Raw genomic sequence first — 25,195 nt, 5'->3', positions numbered from 1 at the left:
CAGTCACATCTTAACATTCAGACATGGAAGTATGATAATGTGGATTGAAGACTGGTTGGAAATGAAATAAAAATCTTCATGGAAGAAAGAAATATAATGAGTGAGTGAGTGAGTGAGTATGGTTTTACGCCACTTTTAGCAATATTCAAGCAATATCACGGCGGGGGACATCAGAAATGGGCTTCACATTTTGTACCCATGTCGGGAATCGAACCCGGGTCTTCAGCGTGACGATCAAACGCTTTAACCACTAGGCTACCCGACCACCCGAAATATAATGAAAACAACCCAGGTGAAGAAACAATCCAATCAAAAAGTATCCAATATGTTGGCAAAGCAATGTCTCTTTTACAGACAACCTCACCAAACTATCGACACAGAAACAGGTCATACATCAAAGCACTAAGCCAGTAATCATTTTTTAATATGTTCTGTAAACAAGTGGACTCATTTACTCTCTTAATAATTAACCAGCAATTATCCTCCACCTCCATTAATAAAAACACTTTTGCATTACCTCATTAAGATAATGAAGCAGGACAACCTTAATAGGCCATCCTTATCCGATTCACGATAAAAGGATAATTTCAAACAGCTTTCATTTCACAGTCAGTGAGTTTTGTCTTTAATTCATGAATCTAACCATCCAAGACATACAGAATTATCATATGTTTCAAGTTCTATTAAATATTAATACAGCTATAATGACCGAATGGTTATCAGTATGCACTACACTGATGGATGTAGCAATGGAAATGCTATTTCCCTATTACAGCTCGAGCAAAAATCTGCACTTAAGCTATTGGCCATTAACGTTGGCTGGACTATCTGTGTGCCGTATCGTCACTTCATCTGCCATTAGTCTGCCACATAAAGTGTTAAGTACATCTGAAAATCACTCATGATGATGGTCATGTTTTAAAGGGGTATTCCCTTTCATTATCGACTTGGGCTAATTCGGCTGTTACACTGAGTAGGCTAGTATCTAAATCCTATCTTAATCTCTCACTTGTAGTACAATGGTATCAAATTATATACGACATGTCAGTTTGAGAAAACCCCTAAGTGATGCAGGCCTTAGACATTTACCACTTTGGTTAAACACATTAACCTGGGTATGGTGCTGACAGACATAGAAACATTAAAAGGGCAAATCGTGGTTTTAAAGCCACGATCAGAGGTTTCTGGCATGCCTAAGGGACACAACTCTTGACAATGAATTCATCTCACTGGCATAATTTTTACCCTTTTATATGAAATGCCTTTATCAGTAATTCTAAATAACCATTTCGGGGACATCTTTAAATTACAGAGTTATCACCCTTTCATTAAAATTAGACATGCTCAGTTAAGGTCGCTAAACTGCTTTTGATAAGTGGTCGAGGTAATATTATCATTATTATTGTATTTGTAGTTTTTAAACACTAAGTGGCTATATTTCCATAACAAAATACAGCCCGTGAAGACGCCGGGGTAGAATAGGTCTTCAGCAACCCATGCTTGCCGTAAAAGGTGACTATGCTTGTCTTAAGAGGCGACTAACGGGATCGGGTGGTCAGGCTCGCTGACTTGGTTGATGCATGTCATCGATCCCAATTGCGCGGATCGATGCTCATGAATTTAATAACTGGATTGTCTGGTCCAGACTCGATTATTACAGACCGCCGTCATATAGCTGGAATATTGCTGAGTGCGGCGTTAAACAACAAACCAACAAACCACCCAACCCTAACAAAATACAATTAGTACACTAAGCAATGTCACAGCTACATGAGGGGCAGTCGGGTAGCCTTGAGGTTAAAGCGTTCGCTCGTCATGCCGAAGACCCGGGTTCGATTCCCACATGGGTACAACGTGTGAAGAACATTTCGGGTGTCCCCGCTGTGATATTGCTGGAATATTGCTAAGACCACACTCACTCATAGCTATATGACAGTGGCCTGTAAATATCTGAGTCAAGACCAACCAGTGATTGATATTATGAGCAACATCCCATGCTGTCTGGGTATTATGTCACACAATCAACCAAGTCACCGAGCCTGACCACCTGATCCATTTAGTTTTGTTTGTTTTGTTTTCTTTGTTGTTTAATGCCACACTCAGTAATATTCCATCTATATGACAGTGGTCTGTAAATAATCAAGTCGAGTCTGGAGATTTGTAAGATATTTACATGTACAGTCGTGCGAGGGAATCAACTGATTTCAGACAACTGACAAAACAAAATATGCATTTCACTGGTTGCATTTCTAGACTTTAATTTGTCTCCTTTAATAATATTGTTCCATCTCCCAGCTTCAACAGGTAACCAGTGATTTGAAGTTTCTTCACATGCCTTATGCAGCCATCTTTGAAATGTTCAATGCAGCGTGTGCTTCGATGTGCTTTGATGTGCTTTGACATGCTTCTAATACATTGAATACAATATCTCTAATCAGACCACAGGCTGTCTTCTAACAACTTTCATCCTTAGCTCTTTGTTTTCATTGAGGCTGAGCGTGCAGGTACCAACCCTCACCCTCTTTGTTTACAGAGAACACAGAAGGCGCAGGGACCTCCATGCCTGCCGGTCAGTCTGCCGGTCAGTCTGACAGCTGGCCAGCTGGCCGTGTCCAGCACTTGACCACAAGTATTGCTCATGTGTCACATACCCCCGGGCCAGCTGGATCGTATGTCTGAGGGGTGTGGATGTATACTGATTGAGAAAAATAATGGAATGGCAATAAGGACACAATAAATTAATTATTTTAATTTCATCAATATATTCAAAAATATTGGGCAGGAGGCAATTCTTTCACACATAATTTTTTTAAGAAACTATCCAAAGCATTGTTTACATTCACAGGATGTGGTCCATACAAACTTAGATATGTTCAGTATTTCAACAAGCAAGGGGCGGTTGGGTAGCCTAGTGGTTAAGCATTTGCTCATCACGCCGAAGACCCAGGTTCGATTCCTGACATGGGTACAATGTGTGAAGCACATTTCTGGTGTCCCCTGCCGTGATATTGCTGGAATATTGCTAAAAGTGGCGTAAAACAATACTCACTTACTCACTTCAACAAACAAAGTAAGAAGGGAAGACACAAAGCAAATTCTCTTGTTTGTACTGGAGACCAAAAAAATCATGTGAGATGGGTTTTTTGGTGGTCAGGGATGAAACATAATTATCAATTTATTATGGCCTGGGAGCATGCGTTGGGACATGAAATATGTGTACCAGTAATTTATTTAACAGTGAAACATATCGGACGCTTACTTTTCTCTCCGTGATCTATGTCCATGATTATGAAGGAGTAACATTATTCTGTAAATTAGGGATATTTACTGTAAGGCCAAACAAATATGGTAGCTGTTTGACTCTCGTCAATACTGATGAACATGGGTGCAATTCATAGCTGGTGTGTCAACACTACACCAATGGTCCATCCGTGAAGATCCGGGGTAGAATCGGTCTTCAGCAACCCATGCTTGCCAGAAGAGGCGACTATCCTTGTCATAAGAGGCGACTAATGGGATCGGGTGTTCAGGCTTGCTGACTTGGTTGATGCATGTCATCATATCTCATGATGTCAATCACTGGATTGTCTGATCCAGACTCAGTTTGTTTCATGCCACCATCATGTTGCTGGAATATTGCTGAGTGCGGCATTCAACAACAACCAAACAAACAGTAAGCTGATATACCATGACATAAATGAAATGCTCATGTAGCGGCCATAAAATGTCCGAGTCCCGTGATGGGATTCGAACCACGGACCTTCTGATCCGAGGTCGGACGCCTTGTCCACATGACCAAAGAGGTTAACCCCGTCAGCAAGCGGACAAGGTAAGGATGTCATCTGTGGGATGACTCCACACCCTTCTACACTCACAAAAGCCACACGAAACCCAACTCATTCAACCAGTTAACACAGATCTTACAGCAATCAACTATGTTATATTCAACTATGAAAGAGTTAGTGAGTTGGGTTTTACCTAGACTTACTGCTTAGTCTGTGAAAACATATAATTTTGATAGAAACAAGCCCATATATCCAAACTGAAAAAGAGTCCCATTGAGATAGGAGATTCAGAACAGGAATCCGTGTAAAAATCTAGACTTGCTTCGTTTAGGACTATATTATAACAGTATGGTTAGGCGAAAGAGTGAGTGAGTGAGTATGGTTTTACGCTGCTTTTAGTAACATTACAACAATATCACGACGGGGGACACCAGAAATGGGCTTCACACATTGTACCCATGTTGGGAATCGAACCCGGGCCTTCGGATTGACGAGCGAACGCTTTAACCACTGGACTACCCCACCGCCCCCTTAGGCAAAAGAAGAAATAATATGGTTCAGAGACTGTCGGACCTAGATTTGAGCAATATTCCTGGCAACTCACAGGTTGAGGGTTTAAGAAGGGGCTTCACAATTCACACATTGAACCCATGTTGGGATGGAACCAAGGAAGTTCATGTGACAGGCACACACTTTCCCACTGGGCCACTAGAAAAGTCCATGGATGTGTAGTAATTCTATCCTCCTAATAGGACCGCCTCCGTGGTCTTGTGGTAGAGCGTCCACCCGGAGAGCGGAAGCTCCGGGGTTCGATTCCCAACCGCGTCATACCAAAAGACGTTAAAAGATGGTACTTGTTGTTACCCTGTCTGGCGCTCGGCTTTAAGGGGCTAAAACAGGGACTGGTCGGCTCGGAGTCAGTATACTGTGTCTGCGTGGGGTATTCATGTTAAACTGCGGCATGGTATCTCAGTGAGCTAGCACTATAAATCGGCATCAGTCCGGACTAGTACAAGCAGCCACACAAACACACACACGTACATGCACGTCGCTATATAAGTGCAATAATCTTGGACGCGACGTTTAACCCCATTTCACCTCACCTCCTCCTAACAGGCAAGTCTAGATATGTGGACAGTACAAAGATTCCAGTCTCTTATAGTGACAACTTGTTCTTATTATTTACATAATCTAGAACTTAAACTAATAATTATTGCCTTAGAGACTTGTGCAAGTCTAACTGCACCTTTACAAAGACCAACATGATAACATGGCGACACAATATTTGTAAAGTAAAGCTAATTATGATGGACACAACTGACTGACCAAGACCAGAGTTCACCAGAGCCCCTTAGGGCCCTGAGGAAGGACAATACCTTGACCTTTCCAGCCCCTGTATCTGTGAGGAGAACAGGTTTTAAGGAAAATGATCCTGGGTGGTTGAAAGGCAAAGGGTTGTAATTGGCCAGGTGCTGGTATTCAAAGGTCTACGCCGTGAAATGTACAGTCAGGGACAGCCTGTTCATATTGATGGTGTTTAATCTTAAAGTCTATCATCAAGAAGGTGGGGTCACCATGTTCCCATTGTCTAATGTACAAACGCTGTATGCTAGGGGGTAAGATTAATTGATACTAGTCTGTCATCCAGACCCTGAAACAAACATATCCAATACAGCCCATGCAAGTCTATAATGTTTGGCAAGTCTAGAGAACTGCATCTGAAAATGAAGAAAGTCTCTGGGCTCCTTTCTATTATATGTCTATTAAGATAATTTAACAACTCTTTTTTTCTATATGTTCATTTCAAAAACTAGATGTTAGTCTAGAGTTTGAAGATATATGAAGATTTAATTTCTAAAAGTAATCTTATCAATGTCAGACCAAATTATTTATTGCTTTACAGAACCTGTCCTCATTTAAAAAAACCAAAACATCTTTGCATTAAAAAATACAATTGGCCGATGGTTTTGTATTTCAAGTAAGGGTGGCTAGTTCAGGATACTCTAAATTCAATTCAGAGCCATAATTGATGTGAAAGAAATATAGCCATTGACTCATTCTCTACTGGGGCAGCAAATTGTGTGTTTCATGAGCCCATTGCCTAAACACTCGAAATGTCGGTAAACACAGTCGAACAAAAGAACGAAAATCCTTTTTTTTTTGTACATTTTGAAAGTTTCTTTTGCCATTTTTACCTAAGTGTAACGATTGTAAACTTTACCAAAGTGTAACAATTGGAAAAGGTCCTTCAAGCTTGTCAAGGATAATATTATAATTGTCAAGTCACTGACGATAACTTTGTAGGTGACATAGCTGTTTGCGCTGTGCTTTCAACAAAGTGAACAACAAGAATGTTCAGATGGAAAAAGTTCATATATTTGAAGAAAAAGATTAACCATGTCCACAAAGCTAAAACATGTGACAGGCATCAATTCTGTGCAGAACTATATATTTTAAGAATTCTAGATTGAGCACTTGAACAAATTCCCTTTTTTCATTTAAAAAACATTTCCCATAAAACAAGTTTTTAACCTGGTTTGGCCTGAATTGTTTTTCAGAAGATGTATCAGTTAGGCCACTTTTAAGACGTGAGTGCTGTATTCACTGACAAGCATCAGTCGTCAGAAGATTGATACTCAATTCAACCACTCTGTTCTCCAACACTGGATGTTTTTATGCAATCTCGTCACATCAACTCACACTACAGAACACAGGAGTTTTCTTTTGACATGCGTTTGACAGCTTTGACAGACTCCAGTCCTAGAAGTCTGAATTTGGGACAGATTCTGACTAAGAGTTTTTGAAAGCATTCTGTGGACCTCACAGATTTTGTTATGTTCAGGATAGTTCAAATCAGGCTGTGCAGTGTACTGGTTGCTTGCAGAGTTGAAATAGGTTCCCTGAATGTAAGGTATTTAATGACCTGAGCACGTGTCAGGCTCTGATGGACTCAAGGACTCCGACAGGGAAAAATCGTGTCTTCACTTCTCTAACAAGGAAGGGAAACAGTAGAGTTTCTGGACACATCTCGACTTATAGGATGCTGGGTGGAAAAGATGTGGAATCGAATGTGTGGCATATTAAACTGAAATCGGGTACTTGAGTCAGGTTGTGATTAGTTAGATTTGAATGCCCGCCAGGGGAGATAACTCACATCTTCACTTCTCTAACACGTCGCAGTCTTCACTTGCACACAGCTTGAACACTGATATCGACATCAAGATCATCAAAATAAAATTAAAGTCAAAATACTTCTTTCCTCATCATACATGATTCTAGAGGGGGATGCAAGGGGGTGCCAGGGATGCCGGGGATGCCGGGGATGCCAGGGCTTGCTGGGGGTACCTGGAGTGCCGGGGGTGCACCTATTCTTTTTGTGCATCCTAAACCCTTATACATTCTGAAATGTTTACTGTGATTCAGTTGATCTTGTTTGTGGAAGTAAACATACAATACTATTACAACCCATTTGGTGAAATATATTCAAAATAATTACACGATTTCTAAACACGAGGTGTCACATCACAAAACACACCTTTTCCAGAAAGCCGTTTGACTTAATCTTAATCGTACAAAAACATGCAAAGAAAAGATATCTATGAAAATATAGTTGCAGGATCATAAATGTACGTATCAATGATATCTGCAAGTAATTAAACAAAAAAATCAGTTTCCTAATACCATAGATCCCTGATATTATAGTTCTTTGGAAAATGTCCCAAATTATGAAAATATTAATGTATCATCAACTCAAGACGACAGATGGAGGTAGGGGCAGATAACTCTCCACCAGAATGGCACTCCATTCACCTATGGTACTCTGGTGCCAGGCTCCTCACAGTGTAAGCCAGTTCGCAGAGCTCTCTATACTATCGCTGCCACCAGTCAAAACTCCCCACTGTGATAGGTGGCCCCAACTATGCTTGGAGTTGAAATCGCACCCGAATGATCGTTATGTTTACAAACAAGTGATGACTGTCGTGACGCTGAATACACTTACTGCTGCTAAATTACTGTTCTTTGCTTGTCAATTTGAATTTCTATTTCATTAAAACTATCATGTAATTGATATATTAAGAATGTAAGGGAGACGTTGGTTGATTTTCTGTTAGTCTGCAATCTCCAACCAATCTGATTCTACAAACAACAAAGTAAATTCATCTGGAAAACATGGTCAGAATTAAACTTTTTCAAAATGAAATATGATGGCATTCCCAAACACATAAACAAAAGTATGAACGTTACTACATTTGGGGTTAGAGGGCAAATTTCAAGATTCTTGTAATGGCCGCGCCCATGCTGGTGGCAACGATGTTACCGAGAGTGTAACGAAGGTGTCACGCGCTGGGAAGGAGCTTGCTCTGGTGCTCGACAAGGGAGATGACTCTGCATGAGCCATCATCAAGCTTCATCTTGATGTCAGCAAAAACATTATCTCACCTCATCAAAACACCACTAATTCAAATTTCCAGAACCTGTCAAATTTGATGAAGCATTAGTTTCAAAAACCAATACATTTTCCTCAAATCATTTTTAACATGGCAGGGAAAATATCCTTTTTCAACCAAATCAATATCTGTTTTATGTAACTTGGTGCAAAGTGTTCACAGTATTTGCAGATTGGTGTGAAAAAACATCTGGGAAGTCTTTTCAAATCAGATATCTGCAAATTAATTTGTTTTGCAAAATAATTGACATGTATAGTTTCTTTTGACTAATGAAATCCTTGTTAACAGACAGTTGATGTGAAAGATAAGAAGTGTAATCTTTCAAGTGTGCGCACGAGCTCCATATGGTCAATTAATCCCTATACACACACCCCAATTAGCCAAGATTAATCTTATCAGGGATGTGTTGAGAGTCCACTGAAACCGACTACGACAAAACTGTTTAGTCAGCATTTCAACCCTTTGTAAACAAAGTGCTAGATTATCATGGCTTCAAGACATGTTAAATAATGACTGAGGCTAGATATATAAGCATGCTGCACAAGGTCCTGTATACAGCACACAGATCAGAAATCAGGTGAAATTAAGCTATGTTGATCGCAGAGAGTAGTTGGATTGGTGACCATTTTCGGGTGCGCAACTCCTAAGAGTCTCTACGTCTTCGGTCCTGGCCCACACTAAACAAGACAAGCACGGGTACAAGGGACCTATTCTATCACTGGATCCCTACAAGTAGACAAGCATGGGGTACAGGGGACCTATTCTATCCCCAGATCCCTACAAGGAGACAAGCATGGGTACAAGGGACCTATTCTATCCCTGGATCCCTACAGGGAGACAAGCATGGGGTACAGGGGACCTATTCTATCCCTGGATCCCTACAGGGAGACAAGCATGGGGTACAGGGAACCTATTCTATCCCCGGATCCCTACAAGGAGACAAGCATGGGGTACAGGGGACCTATTCTATCCCTGGATCCCTACAAGGAGACAAGCATGGGTACAGGAGACCTATTCTATCCCCGGATCCCTACAAGGAGACAAGCATGGGGTACAGGGGACCTATTCTATCCCTGGATCCCTACAAGGAGACAAGCATGGGGTACAGGGGACCTATTCTATCCCTGGATCCCTACAAGGAGACAAGCATGGGGTACAGGGGACCTATTCTATCCCCGGATCCCTACAAGGAGACAAGCATGGGTACAGGAGACCTATTCTATCCCCGGATCCCTACAAGGAGACAAGCATGGGTACAAGGGACCTATTCTATCCCTGGATCCCTACAGGGAGACAAGCATGGGGTACAGGGGACCTATTCTATCCCTGGATCCCTACAGGGAGACAAGCATGGGGTACAGGGAACCTATTCTATCCCTGGATCCCTACAAGGAGACAAGCATGGGGTGCAGGGGACCTATTCTATCCCTGGATCCCTACAAGGAGACAAGCATGGGTACAGGAGACCTATTCTATCCCCGGATCCCTACAAGGAGACAAGCATGGGGTACAGGGGACCTATTCTATCCCTGGATCCCTACAAGGAGACAAGCATGGGTACAGGAGACCTATTCTATCCCCGGATCCCTACAAGGAGACAAGCATGGGGTACAGGGGACCTATTCTATCCCTGGATCCCTACAAGGAGACAAGCATGGGGTACAGGGGACCTATTCTATCCCTGGATCCCTACAAGGAGACAAGCATGGGGTACAGGGGACCTATTCTATCCCCGGATCCCTACAAGGAGACAAGCATGGGTACAGGAGACCTATTCTATCCCCGGATCCCTACAAGGAGACAAGCATGGGGTACAGGAGACCTATTCTATCCCCGGATCCCTACAAGGAGACAAGCATGGAGTACAGGGGACCTGTTCTATCCCTGGATCCCTACAAGGAGACAAGCATGGGTACAAGGGACCTATTCTATCCCTGGATCCCTACAAAGAGACAAGCATGGGGTACAGGGGACCTATTCTATCCCCGGATCCCTACAAGGAGACAAGCATGGGTACAGGGGACCTATTCTATCCCCAGATCCCTACAAGGAGACAAGCATGGAGTACAGGGGACCTATTCTATCCCTCTATCCCTGGATCCCTACAAGGAGACAAGCATGGGGTACAGGGGACCTATTCTATCCCTGGATCCCTACAAGGAGACAAGCATGGGGTACAGGGGACCTATTCTATCCCTGGATCCCTGCAAGGAGACAAGCATGGGGTACAGGGGACCTATTCTATCCCTGGATCCCTACAAGGAGACAAGCATGGAGTACAGGGGACCTATTCTATCCCTCTATCCCTGGATCCCTACAAGGAGACAAGCATGGGGTACAGGGGACCTATTCTATCCCCGGATCCCTACAAGGAGACAAGCATGGGGTACAGGGGACCTATTCTATCCCTGGATCCCTACAAGGAGACAAGCATGGGGTACAGGGGACCTATTCTATCTCTGGATCACTCAAGAAAGAAGTAGGGGAAATGTGGGACTTCTATTCAATCCCAGAATCCCCATGGGCTCCATGAAGTAGAAATGCTTGGTGTTTTATAAAATGAATATTATCTCTGCAAAAATTCATCATCAGTCATCCAGTCAACACATCCATTCATCACCCAACATCTGGGAATAGTTCAACACAGTGATCTTAGCCCGTAGCCTTTATCGCTTAAAGTCAACAAGGTAGATAACTCTACAGATATATTTGCCTACATTTATGTCTCCATTTGCTCACTGGATAACACAGGCTTGAAGCATTGGCGAGGAAGGATTCAAGGACACTTTTTCATGGTCTTTATCATCAATACACACAGATAATAGTCTTAACATGTTAGAAAAAACATATTTAAGACGGAAAATACATGCTGATCCTCTTGACTACCTCTCCTAGATGTTGTGCAAAAGGCTTTTGAAAATATTTGAATCCAAAATTTAATAAACCAAATTTCATCATCATCATCATCATCATCATCATCATCATCATCATCGCCTCCGTCGTCGTCATCATCATTGTCATCGTCTCCGTCGTCGTCATCATCATTGTCATCGTCTCTGTCGTTATCATCATCATCATCATCATCATCATCGTCATCATCATCATCTTCATCATCATCATCATCGACTCCGTCGTCGTCGTCGTCATCATCATCATCATCATCATCTACAGAACTAGGAGGGATGAAGTTTAACCTCGTGATTAATGTATCGGCTTATCGCTGTTTCAGTTTGCCATTCCATCCCCCTCTCGTGATATTGGGGGCGATCGGGCAGCCTAATGGTTAAAGCGTTCGCTCGTCACGCCGAAGACCCGGGTTCGATTCCCGACATGGGTACAATGTGTGAAGCCCATTTCTGGTGTCCCCCGCCGTGATATTGCTGGAATATTGCTAAAAGCGGCATAAAACCAAACTCACTCACTCACTCACTCTCATGATATTGCTAGAAAATAGGGCTGAGACGGGTAACTTGGGTACCCACAGGACTACCCAGACCCTGGTATCATATCATATATTGTGTAAAGACAATAACACTTTAACTGTATGGTTACACTACAAGTCGATAATGTTCGCATTTCTTTCTGACTTATAATGTACACATTCCTGACTTTTGGTTTGGTTGAAGATATATTATCAGTCAACTTCAATGTGTGCATGATCATATCGTTTCATACGTGTATCTAAATAGTTTTTGCCAGGGCTCCAGTAAAACAGTTCTCAATTGGACATTTTGTACCCAAATCTTGAGACTTGCAGCAGGTACCTGGGTAGGGTCGGGTAAGCGGGCAGTAAGTTCGGACTCGTCCCAGCCCTACTAGAAAACTGTTAAAATCTGCGTAAAACGTAATTCAGAAAGTGTTATCAGATTGATGACACTGAAGGTCCTGGGTAACACTGGAGGTCTGACGGTAACAGAATATGAGCTTCATGTTACACTAACAAGTGTTTCCATCTGTTTCTGAACACCTGCCGCCGGACTGACCAGCTGACCAAGGAATGCTCATACCGTGCCACAAAAACATATTTCTAGCCCTGACCAATTGAACCTGCCAGATTCACATGCTTGGCATGCTAAATGTAGCCTGTATTTTAACTGTAATCAGATGGTTGTCTTTCCCTAATCATGATCAGTGACCCAAATGGATAAATAAGAAAATAAATTGCCACCAAATCACAGATTCTTTTTTCATATGCGCATAGACTTAAATTCCCCCTCTTTTATCTACACATTAAAGTGTACCGGTGTTATAAAGGTGTAGCATTCCATGGAGTTCTTAAGAGTGTGCACATTTGTTGTTATCGAACTACTTGTAATAACTTCTAAAAAACAAATTCAATCTTTCAAATTTTCAAATTCTGCTGTGCAGTTTTGAAATGTGTTGGCACATGGTCCTGTGTACAGCGCTAAGGTCACACATCAGGCCAGATTGGTCGGGGAGAGTTGTGGGGACTGTGTTCAGTGCTTTGACTCCTAGTTTCTAGGGCTTCAGCCATGCCCCATACTGAAGCACATGTAACACAAGGCAAGTGACTTAGACACGTGACTTAGGCAAGTGACTTAGGCATGTGACTTAGGCAAGTGGCTTAGGCAAGTGACTTAGGCATGTGACTTAGGCACGTGACTTAGGCAAGTGACTTAGGCAAGTGACTTAGGCAAGTGACTTAGGCAAATGACGTAGGCAAGTGACTTAGGCAAGTGACTTAGGCAAGTGACTTAGGCAAGTGACTTAGGCAAGTGACTTAGGCACGTGACTTAGGCAAGTGACTTAGGCAAGTGACTTAGGCACGTGACTTAGGCAAATAAAATAGGCACGTGACTTAGGCACGTGATTTAGGCAAATGACTTAGGCACGTGACTTAGGCACGTGACTTAGGCAAGTGACTTAGGCACGTGACTTAGGCAAGTGACTTAGGCAAATGACGTAGGCAAGTGACTTAGGCATGTGACTTAGGCAAGTGACTTAGGCAAGTGACTTAGGCAAGTGACTTAGGCAAATAAAATAGGCACATGACTTAGGCACGTGATTTAGGCAAATGACTTAGGCACGTGACTTAGGCAAGTGACTTAGGGACGTGATTTAGGCAAATGACTTAGGCACTTGACTTAGGCAAATGACTTAGGCACGTGACTAAGGCAAGTGACTTAGGCAGGTGACTATGTTTGAAATGTGCCTCTGTTTACCCTGTAGTGATTGTTCATCTTCTATGTGCGGACTCAATTTTCATTCTTATCTCCCTGGGGAGCATACACCACATTATGACAGCTCAGTGTACCATGATGCTGTTCATATTCAGAGCTAAATGATGACCTGTTACCGCCCAGGGCCTCGTCCACAAAGCGATCTTAGCAGTAAGACTATCGTAAACCTATGTCAAAGTATGGAAGTTATGATCATCTTAGCGCTAAGATTGCTTCGTGGAAAGGGGCCCTGAACTGTAAGACCTGTACGTTGATTTTGTCGGATGGAGAACTTGACGACTTTTAAATCCTTCTTCCCGAATCCTAAAGAATTAAGACTTGTGTCCGACATCAAAGTTTGAATTGCACCTTAATATCAAATATTTTTCGAGGGCATGGGTGTCCCAGTCATCTGAGGCGCTGTGATTCGCTGTGCAGAGTTGCGTCTCTTAGGCACACCAGAAACCTATGATTGTGGGTTCGAATTCCGTGACACACTGTGATATAACTGGAATACTGTTAAAAGCGGCGTTAAACCCCACTTGCTCACTCAAACCTTTTTCACCAGTCTAATTCTAACTGCTGTGAGTGGACAAAAATTCTTCTCATGGCGGCAGTGAACCAATCAACTGATATGTTATTTCTGAAGATTAGATACGGAAGTTAATTCACACCATTATAAGTGTCAGAAGTCCAAACCTTATCTACTCAAAAGCTGTAGAATCAGTGAAGTCTTTCACTCACCTATTAATGTAACAGACCATGGCTTGTTTCAAACTTACAGAGCATTCTTTTGATCCTTTCTTAACTACAGAGCTACAAATCACAATTTAGCAATCAGGACAGTTCGAATGGAATTCCTAGAAATAATACGTTATGTAGTGTGTGATATGTCTGCCATTGCTGACAAGTTCCACTGTGTGGAACCAGTTACAGTTTCTTTACTGGCCTGGAAACCCGTGAAGATAAGGGGTGGAATGGGTCTTCAGCAACCCACGATTCCCATAAAAGGTGACTATGCTTGTTGTAAGAGGCAACTAACGGATTCGGGGTGGTCAGGCTCACTGATTTGGTTGATGCATGTTATTATATCCCAATTGCACGGATTGATGCTCATGGCGCCAATCACTGGATTGTATGGCCCATACTCAATTATTTACAGATCGCCATTATATAGCTGGGTTATTGCTGGGGGGGGGGGGGGGGGGGGGGTGGGGGGGTTTGGGGCTGTGTAACTGCAACTTCAGTTCACAAACAAGCTACAGATTTATACATGGCTGTTAGGCTAACACAGTGTTATACATAGCCTTAAGGCTCAGTGAGAGTTGGGTTTCCCGCCTCTGTTAACAGTTCCAGTTATATCGCGACATGTCAGCTTGAAAGCCCGAAGTGATGCAGGTCTCAGACGTTTACCAATCATAATCAGGGCAACAGGGATTCGAACCTGATCCATAGGCTTCCCATGTGCCCAATGGACGCAACTTTGCACAGCTAACTTCAGCTCCTGAGATGACTGGGCCACCCCTGCCCACCTTTAGGTTAGACAGTGTTATACACAACCTTCAGGCAAAGTCATTATATTATGTCGTGTCAGCAGAATTTATTCTTAATAAAAATTTAGAAAAAACAAGTATTTGTCACAAAGTGACGAAATGTCCCCCGCCTGTATATACACCATAGTACCAAATATGAAGACAATCCAGCGATTAGTTCTTGAGATATTGCGGTAACACCGTTTTCCAACTCCAAAAACAGATTTGCCTGCTGTGACCTTGAAAATGGGGTCAAGGTCACCAAAACCGACTGGTGTATGTGGTGTCTGTATATACACCATAGTTCCAAATATGAAGACAATCCAGTGTTTAGTTCTTGAGATATCGCAGCAACACCGTTTTCCAACTCCAAAAGCAGATTTTCCTGCTGTGACCTTGAAAATGGGATCAAGGTCACCAAAACCGACTGGTGTATGCGGTGTCTGTATATACACTATAGTTCCAAATATGAAGGCAATCCAGTGTTTAGTTCTTGAGATATCGCGGCAACACCGTTTTCCAACTCCAAAAGCAGATTTTCCTGCTGTGACCTTGAAAATGGGGTCAAGGTCACCAAAACCGACTGGTGTCTGCGGAATTTGTATATACACCATAGTTCCAAATATGAAGACAATCCAGTGTTTAGTTCTTGAGATATCGCGGCAATAAACAGGTGGGACGTACGGACGGACGTACGGACGGTCGTGAATACTATATCCCCCGCTTCGCGCTTTCACGCGGCGGGGGACAATCAATGTTAAAAAAAGAGTCATCAGATCTGTGCATGAAATAAACAGTGTTTGTTTACAGAACCGATGGTGTAAACCCCAGTCATTACCCACGGACAGGACACAGGGGCAGGCATAAATGTGCAGACTGATATGGAAAATGGGAAAATCCACATTATAACCAGACTGCCTGGTCCATGCATGTTCCGTATTCTCTCTGCCAGAGCCCAGATATCCAACCCCAGAACACTTGAATAAAGTCTCCTGCAGACTGTGCACAGCACCTGCACAGTGTTACCCAGCCTGAACACACAGTCAATCAAGGGCGACTTCTTCCATGCCATAAATAGGTGTATAACATTAAATGTCCATATACTTACATATTCATGACAGACTGCATTTCTGATAATCAAAGGAAATATCATTATTTGTTTTTAAAGAATATATTTCACCAAAATTGAACTGGTACTGACTGATATGGCGCCATTGACATCATTGGTATAGAATGAGATTGTGCCAATGACATACTGGTATTGACAGATGGCACCAATGAGAGGCATCAATGACATAATACTGGTGCAGATTGAGATGGCGCCATTTACATCACTTGATTGAAGTGGCTCCAATGACATACTGCAAAAGATTGAGGTGGTGCCATTGACATCACTGGATTGAGGTGGTGCCTATGATATCACTGGATTGAGGTTGTGCCATTGACATCACTGGATTGAGGTGGTGCCTATGACATCACTGGATTGAGGTGGTGCATTGATATCACTGGATTGAGGTGGTGCCTATGACATCACTGGATTGAGATGATGCATTGACATTACTGGATTGAGGTGGTGCCATTGACATCACTGGATTGAGGTGGTGCCATTGACATCACTGGATTGAGGTGGTGCCATTGACATCACTGGATTGAGGTGGTGCCATTGACATCACTGGATTGAGGTGGTGCCATTGACATCACTGGATTGAGATGATGCATTGACATTACTGGATTGAGGTGGCGCCATTGATATCACTGGATTGAGGTGGTGCCATTGACATCACTGGATTGAGATGATGCATTGACATCACTGGATTGAGGTTGACCTTGAAACTGAAACACATTGTTGAGTGTCCGAAGCACCAACATTGGCCCCTCCATTGGCGCCATATGGGACATTACTTACGCCTGTCCTCCTGAGTGTTCAAGGCTCATTAGTGTACGGTATACAGTTTATCTGCTAACAACAGGGAGCCTAGCTTAATGAGCAGCTGAAGTGGGAGCTGTAGGCGCTTGCTACAAGTTGGTAGCACTTGATAAATCGAGAGAAAAAAGATGATGGATGCTTGTCATTTTATTTTTCCACTCCATGACAAAAGTAAAGTGTGAAACAAGGTAGGCATTAAAATTGATTCTGGTTTGTGGGTGTCTGAGTTGATGGTCAGCAATACTGTACAGTCTCAGCAGTACTATACACAATGGTCAGCAGTACTGTACACAATGGTCAGCAATACTCTACACAATGGTCAGCAGTACTGTACACAATGGTCAGCAATACTCTACACAACGGTCAGCAATACTGTACACAGTCTCAGCAGTACTGTACACAATGGTCAGCAGTACTGTACACAATGATCAGCAGTACTGTACACAATGGTCAGCAGTACTGTACACAATGGTCAGCAGTACTTTACACAATGGTCAGCAATACTGTACACAATGGTCAGCAATACTGTACACAATAGTCAGCAGTACTCTACACAATGGCCAGCAGTACTGTATACAATGGTCAGCAATACTGTACACAGTCTCAGAAGTACTGTACACAGTCTCAGCAGTACTGTACACAGTCTCAGCAGTACTGTACACAATGGTCAGCAATACTCTACACAATGGTCAGCAGTACTGTACACAATGGTCAGCAGTACTGTACACAATGGTCAGCAATACTGTACACAATGGTCAGCAATACTGTACACAATGGTCAGCAGTACTGTAAACAATGGTCAGCAGTACTGTACACAATGGTCAGCAGTACTGTACACAATGGTCAGCAATACTCTACACAATGGTCAGCAGTACTGTACACAATGGTCAGCAATACTGTACACAATGGTCAGCAATACTGTACACAATGGTCAGCAGTACTGTACACAATGGTCAGCAGTACTGTACACAATGGTCAGCAGTACTGTACACAATGGTCAGCAATACTCTACACAATGGCCAGCAATACAGTCCACAATGGTCAGCAGTACTGTACACAATGGTCAGCAGTTCTGTACACAATGGTCAGCAGTACTGTACACAATGGTCAGCAGTACTGTACACAATGGTCAGCAGTACTTTACACAATGGTCAGCAATACTGTACACAATGGTCAGCAATACTGTACACAATAGTCAGCAGTACTCTACACAATGGCCAGCAGTACTGTACACAATGGTCAGCAATACTGTACACAGTCTCAGCAGTACTGTACACAGTCTCAGTAGTACTGTACACAGTCTCGGCAGTACTGTACACAATGGTCAGCAATACTCTACACAACGGTGAGCAATACTCTACACAGTCACAGCAGTACTGTACACAATGGTCAGCAGTACTGTACACAATGGTCAGCAGTACTGTACACAATGGTCAGCAGTAGTCTACACAATGGTCAGCAATACTCTACACAATGGTCAGCAATACAGTAAACAATGGTCAGCAATACAGTACACAATGGTCAGCAATACTGTACACAATGGTCAGCAATACTCTACACAATGGACAGCAATACTGTAAACAATGGTCAGCAATACTGTACACAATGGTCAGCAGTACTGTACACAATGGTCAGCAATACTCTACACAATGGTCAGCAATACTGTACACAGTCCCAGCAGTACTGTACACAATGGTCAGCAGTTCTGTACACAATGGTCAGCAGTACTGTACACAATGGTCAGCAGTACTGTACACAATGGTCAGCAGTACTTTACACAATGGTCAGCAATACTGTACACAATGGTCAGCAATACTGTACACAATAGTCAGCAGTACTCTACACAATGGCCAGCAGTACTGTACACAATGGTCAGCAATACTGTACACAGTCTCAGCAGTACTGTACACAGTCTCAGTAGTACTGTACACAGTCTCGGCAGTACTGTACACAATGGTCAGCAATACTCTACACAACGGTGAGCAATACTCTACACAGTCACAGCAGTACTGTACACAATGGTCAGCAGTACTGTACACAATGGTCAGCAGTACTGTACACAATGGTCAGCAGTAGTCTACACAATGGTCAGCAATACTCTACACAATGGTCAGCAATACAGTAAACAATGGTCAGCAATACAGTACACAATGGTCAGCAATACTGTACACAATGGTCAGCAATACTCTACACAATGGTCAGCAATACTCTACACAATGGTCAGCAATACAGTAAACAATGGTCAGCAATACTGTAAACAATGGTCAGCAATACAATCAACAATGGTCAGCAATACTGTAAACAATGGTCAGCAATACAATCAACAATGGTCAGCAATACTCTACACAATGGTCAGCAATACAGTAAACAATGGTCAGCAATACTGTAAACAATGGTCAGCAATACAGTAAACAATGTTCAGCAATACTGTAAACAATGGTCAGCAATACAATCAACAATGGTCAGAAATACTGTACACAATGGTCAGCAATACTGTAAACAATGGTCAGCAATACAATCAACAATGGTCAGCAATACTGTACACAATGGTCAGCAATACTGTACACAATGGTCAGCAATACAGTACACAATGGTCAGCAATACTGTAAACAATGTTCAGCAATACTCTACACAATGGTCAGCAATACTGTAAACAATGGTCAGCAGTACTCTACACAATGGTCAGCAATACAGTACACAATGGTCAGCAGTACTGTAAACAATGGTCAGCAATACTGTACACAATGGTCAGCAATACTGTACACAATGGTCAGCAGTACTGTAAACAATGGTCAGCACTACTCTACACAATGGTCAGCAATACAGTACACAATGGTCAGCAGTACTGTAAACAATGGTCAGCAGTACTCTACACAATGGTCAGCAATACTCGACACAATGGTCAGCAATACTATACATAATGTCAGCAATACTCTACACAATGGTCAGCAGTACTGTACACAATGGTCAGCAATACTGTACACAACAGTAATGCAGATTTGTTTCAGTTGGGGAAGTCCACATCTAAAAGTCCAGTAAAATCACTAGTGATAGAGTTCTGTATTCAATTTTTACCATTACCCTGGCCCCTCTTTTTAGTAGCTTGGGAACCCAAATTTTTAATCTCTGATCGCTACAACTGAAGGCTAGAGTCCCCTGGCCCCCTACATAAATGACCCGGTAAATCCATGTAATTAGTTAGCAATGTACACCCTAAAACACAGACCATGTGGCACCTTAGCGCTAAGAGCCTTGGCGCTCTGTGGGACATACCAGGTGAGCAAGAAGGATTTTCTTTATCCAAGAAGATATGATTCAACAGCAGACATTTCCCAGAAGACTATTTGATGGTATTAGGAAGATTGAAGAAGGACCCTATCATGTAAAGATAACCTGATGGTTGTGTCAGTGGCTGTAGCCGGCCTCAACCTACATATGTAGTGCTGAGGATGGACTCTTAACCCCTGCAGAAACATCACGACGTAATCCAGTGTCATGCAGGCCTAGATTACCCAGCATTGTCATGTAATGTCATGTAATGGGAGGGTTACGCTATGATCCTTTGGACACAGTAATATACTCACTGCCAAAAGGAATGCTAAACATAGAAACATATAGAGAAGTATATATACATGTATTAGGAAGAGATGTTTTCAATGTGTACCAATTAATGACAAAACTAACAATCAGTCAAGTGTCACTACAGTGTCTTTTAGACCTGGGACGGGTAACTTGGGTACTGAGAAGGACTCGGGTACCCACAGGACTACCCGGACCTATGGTTAGTCAGTGATATATTGTTCAATGACAAAAATGATTTGGAACTATATTGTTACACTACAAGTCACTAATGTTCGCATTTCTTTCTGACTCTGCACCCATTCCTTCTGACTTTAAAATGTTTGAATAAAGATAAAATTTCAGTCAACTTCAGTGTATGCATGACCAGATCATTTTATATGTGTATCTAAATACATTTTTTCCAGGGCTACGGTCAAATTATTTCAAGCGGACATTTTACCTATCTCTTGAGACCTACAGCGGGTACCCGGGTAATAGGGGTTGGCTTCCCAGGTGGTATATTTGGACTCGCCCCAGTCTCTACTGATCACCCATGAAGAGAATTGGACTTCAGCATCCCATGCTTGTCGTAAGAGGCGACTATGCTCATCGACTAACAGGATAAGGTGGTCAGGCTCACAGACTTGGTTGATGCATGTCATCGTATCCCAGCCATAAGGATCGATGGTCATGATGTCACTGGATTGTCTGGTCCTGAATCGATTATTTACAGATTGCCATGATATTCCTTGAATATTGCCGAGTGTGACATTAAACAAACAAAACAAAGAACCTATACAGATCATGCTGACTAAGCACATTTTGAACGTCAGATTGTAAATACATGTTATTTGTACTAGACTTGTTGTTTCAGCTCTATTCCAGGGATGTGACAGCCAGTGGACAGCTGCTTGGCTAGTCCACTGCAACCAAGTTTTTTGTGGACACGTCCTGCCCTGTGTTCACCTACCTGCAACAGCCTTGCAACCAGAGCCCGGTGTTCTCCAGACATCTTCTTCCTCCCATGGAACAGCAGCCTCTTCCTCGACCCATCCTCCCTCTTCTCACTCAGTTGAAGACTTCGGTAGATGTTGAGGTGCCCGTCTACATGGACCTTAAGCTCGGGTTGGGACTGGAGCCAAGGGAGGTAACTGCTCATGTGGAGGGTCATCATGGAGGAAAGCACCGCGATGAGGATGAGGAGGAGGAAGAGGTCGCGCAGCGAGCGGAAGCTCAACTTGCAGAGGCGGGGGCCCATACTTCATCCCTGATACTGAAAGGAGACGTTACATTACATGAGTGAGTGAGTGAATTTTGAGTTACACAACAATGAGCCATGTCTAAATCTGAGTGAGTATTGTTTTACACAGCATTTAGCAATATTCCAGCAATATCCCAGCGGGGGACACGAGAAATGATCTTCATACATTGTACCCATGTGGGGAATCGGACCCGGCTCTTCGGTGTGACGAGCGAACACTTTAACCACTAGGCTACCCCACCGCCCCCTTAATCAGAGACCTACAATAGGCTTCAGTGGGTTTGGAGATGGTGTTGAAATGAACTAAGGTGAGGTGAGGTGAAACGAGGTTTAACATCAAGTTCAAGATAATTGCACTTATATCGCAACATGCATGCATGTGTGTGTGTTGCTGCTTATAGTCTGAACCAATGCCAGTTTTATAGTGCTAGCCTACTGAGATACCATGCCTCAGTTTAACATTGATACCCAGCTCAGACAAAGTATACTGACACCAAGCTGACCAGTCCTTGTTTTGTCACTCAATGTTGAGTGGGAGGCAGGGTAACAACAAGTAACATCTTTTAACACCTTTGGTATGATGCAGCCGGGGATCGAACCCGGACCTTCCGCTCTCGCGGCAGACCCCCTATCCACTAAGCCACGGGCCGGTATCCAGAGACTAAGTAACAAGCTGAGTTTATATTCAGTGTCTTGAGTATTTAGACTTAGAGAGCAAGCCAAGCTTTCTGAATTCGCAGGAGTAACGGCTCTGCAGTGAGATAATGTTAAAAAACTAATAAAATAAACACACTAGCAGCTGTTCACAAATACAATGATGTTTTATTTACTTGAAAAGAAATATTGGCAACAAACACAATTGTATTTCTTCAGACACTTAATTTTTATCTCTCTCTTCTTGTCACAGTTTGAAAATGAAGTTCAAGAGAGCTGTGTTCCTTAAAGCGTTAAAAATAGTGCTAATTTCCTCATGTCCGGTCATTCAAAGAAATTTGACTGATCTGTGAATCAAGGCATAAAAACAAGTTGGGTTACCATGCTAAGGGAGAAACCATTTGGTATTCGGTCTGTGTGTGCATGTGTGAGAAAATACTGAAAAATAATAATTTGTCAAATCATTTTATTACATGGTGGATCCCCAACACATTGTCATCTGAGTGAGTGAGTTGGGGTTGACGCGGCCGTCAACAGTATTACAGTTATATCACGGCGTGTCTGCTTAATGTGGGAGGAAAGCCCGAAGTGACGCAGGTCTCAGACGTTTACCACTTTGGTGAAACCCACGAGCACGGGCATGGGGCTGACAAACCTAGAAACATAAACAGGCCGAACCAGGATTCGAACCCACAATCATAATATTCTGGCGTGCCCAAGGGACGTAACTCTGAATCACATGAATGGTGAAATGGTGCCTCAAGCTCCAGTCAACAAGTATCAGTCATCACACTGCAGCCACACTGTCAGGAGTTGCTTCCCTTTTGCATGCCAGGATCAGATTGCTCATAGAGAAAAAATTATTTGGAAGTATAAAATAAATAAAACTTGTACCTGATTGTTCTAATCATACTAACATTTGATTTGAATAGGTAGGGGAAATATGTTTTAGAAACCTTGGCTTGGTTTGGGAACTTAGTAATATTTAAGATCTAAAATCTGTTATAAACATTTATCGTTTTAGTCTTATAAATATTCCTTTGTTTTTCAAATTGTAGTAGTGATCTTTACCAAAGGTGGAATAAAAACCAAAACTTTTTATTCTGATTTTATTGTTTTCTGAAGTTTAATTTTTTAAGGTCTGCAAACCCATAAACCAAGCATAAAAAATGTGCAGCTTTGACAACAATGTGATTAATATTGTTTTACAACTGCGAAAAAGCTGATACTTGAAACCGGAGATTAGTTGAAATCCTCTTTACTTTTGAGCATCCCCATTTGTTTCTTTGATTACAAAGTTTTACATCAATATGCCAAGATGTATGAGGTAATTTTTACCCTTTAAAAACATACGTCAAATTAAAGTTTAAACAAAACAACTTATCAAGTAAAGATAATGTCCATAGCAAATATTTTTTCAGAATATTTTTACTTCAAAGATTTAGATCCAGCTGATCCATTAAACAATTACACAAGAAATGATCTCTTCATCATGCTTTAGGGGAATAAAATAGAATGACGTGAACAGTTTGATAAAGAGAGAACTAGTGGTGTGGAAGTTAATATGTCAGGTTAACGATGTAGTACGATATTTACGGAGGCATAAATGAATAATATATCCATGAAGCGTGGGAATTAATTGTGTTACCAGATGAAAATAAGTAATAATCACGTCAGCTGACCATTAAGCCTACAGCTGACATTAAGCGAAATTAGTGACAATGAGAACAAAATGGCCTCCATCACATCTGATTGTTTTGTATTATGCTCTGTATCTCAGAGTAATTTGATTGGTTGACATTGTCTGGTACATTATTTCAAGTGCAACAGTAGCTTCGGCAATTGAATAGCTTGAAATTACTATGATTTGACTATTAAAGCTTTTGCTGAAACAACATTACAATATTGCTTTATAATTGAAAGCAAGATGAAATATCTGTTTGCTGTCACATTATATTTTTAACAAGAGTACTTGCCTAACAACATTTCATATGTTTAAAGGTACATGATCAGTTTTATTTTAGGTGTCCCGTCAGTTTCTTTAAAAACTCAATTGAGAAATATATTTTTATGGATTGTTTAATAGCAACAAAGCAATTTGTTATTTAATGCCAAACACACCTACCTTTATATAAGTTGTGTTTCCTTAAGGTCCTAACAGAAGCACATTTCCAAAAGTTCTCTTTACTGAGAGCACATCATGTAAATCCTCCAATATGAGCAGGAAAATATTTTAGACACCCAAACAGTGTGTTTGGAGTTCATTTTTGTTTAACAGTCTGTATTTTCACACAGTGTAGGTTTGTTTTGTTTGTTGTTAAATGCTGCACTCAGCAATATACCAGCTGCTGTCTTTAAATAATCAAGCCTGGTCCAGACAATCCAGTGATTGACATCATGAGCATCAATCTACGCAACCAAGTCAGCGAACCTGACCACCTGATCCCTTTTGTTGCCTCTTACGACAAACATACCGTAGTCATCTCTTAAGGCAAGCATGGGTTGCTGAAGATCAATTCTAACCCGGATATTCACATGTACACAGTTTACATCATATTCAGTATTTTCACACAGTGTAGGTTTGTTTTGTTTGTCGTTAAACGCCACCCTCAGCAATATTCCAGCTATATGACAGCTGTCTCTAAATAATCAAGTCTAGACCAGACAATTCAATGATTGGCATCATGAGCATCGATCAACGCAATTGATAGAAGATGAAATGCATCAATAGTCTTCTCTATGACAAGCATGGGTTGCTGAAGATCAATTCTAACCCGGAGGGGGCACGGGTGGCCCAGTCGTCTAAGGTGCGTCCCTTGGGCACGCCAGAAACCTATGATTGTGGGT

At 42.1% G+C, this 25,195-nt stretch overlaps 1 protein-coding gene across 2 annotated transcripts in view; it reads right to left on the bottom strand.

Annotated features, from left to right (window-relative positions):
* Positions 1 to 25,195, bottom strand: part of LOC124136025 (cadherin-like and PC-esterase domain-containing protein 1) — a 117,055-nt gene that overhangs the window by 32,956 nt on the left and 58,904 nt on the right. For both annotated transcript variants that reach the window (XM_046501772.2, XM_046501771.2), the window contains exon 2: positions 21,404 to 21,706. In XM_046501772.2, the coding sequence (XP_046357728.2) occupies positions 21,404 to 21,691 (288 nt within the window). In that variant the 5' untranslated portion in view covers positions 21,692 to 21,706. The remainder of the gene's footprint in view (positions 1 to 21,403; positions 21,707 to 25,195) is intronic.

This window comes from Haliotis rufescens, unplaced genomic scaffold (genome assembly GCF_023055435.1).
Source record: "Haliotis rufescens isolate VD_foot unplaced genomic scaffold, xgHalRufe1.0.p SCAF_44, whole genome shotgun sequence".
Lineage (NCBI taxonomy): Eukaryota > Metazoa > Mollusca > Gastropoda > Lepetellida > Haliotidae > Haliotis > Haliotis rufescens.
Note: the sequence above shows the minus strand (reverse complement) of the source record. Positions and strands in the feature narration are given on the sequence as shown.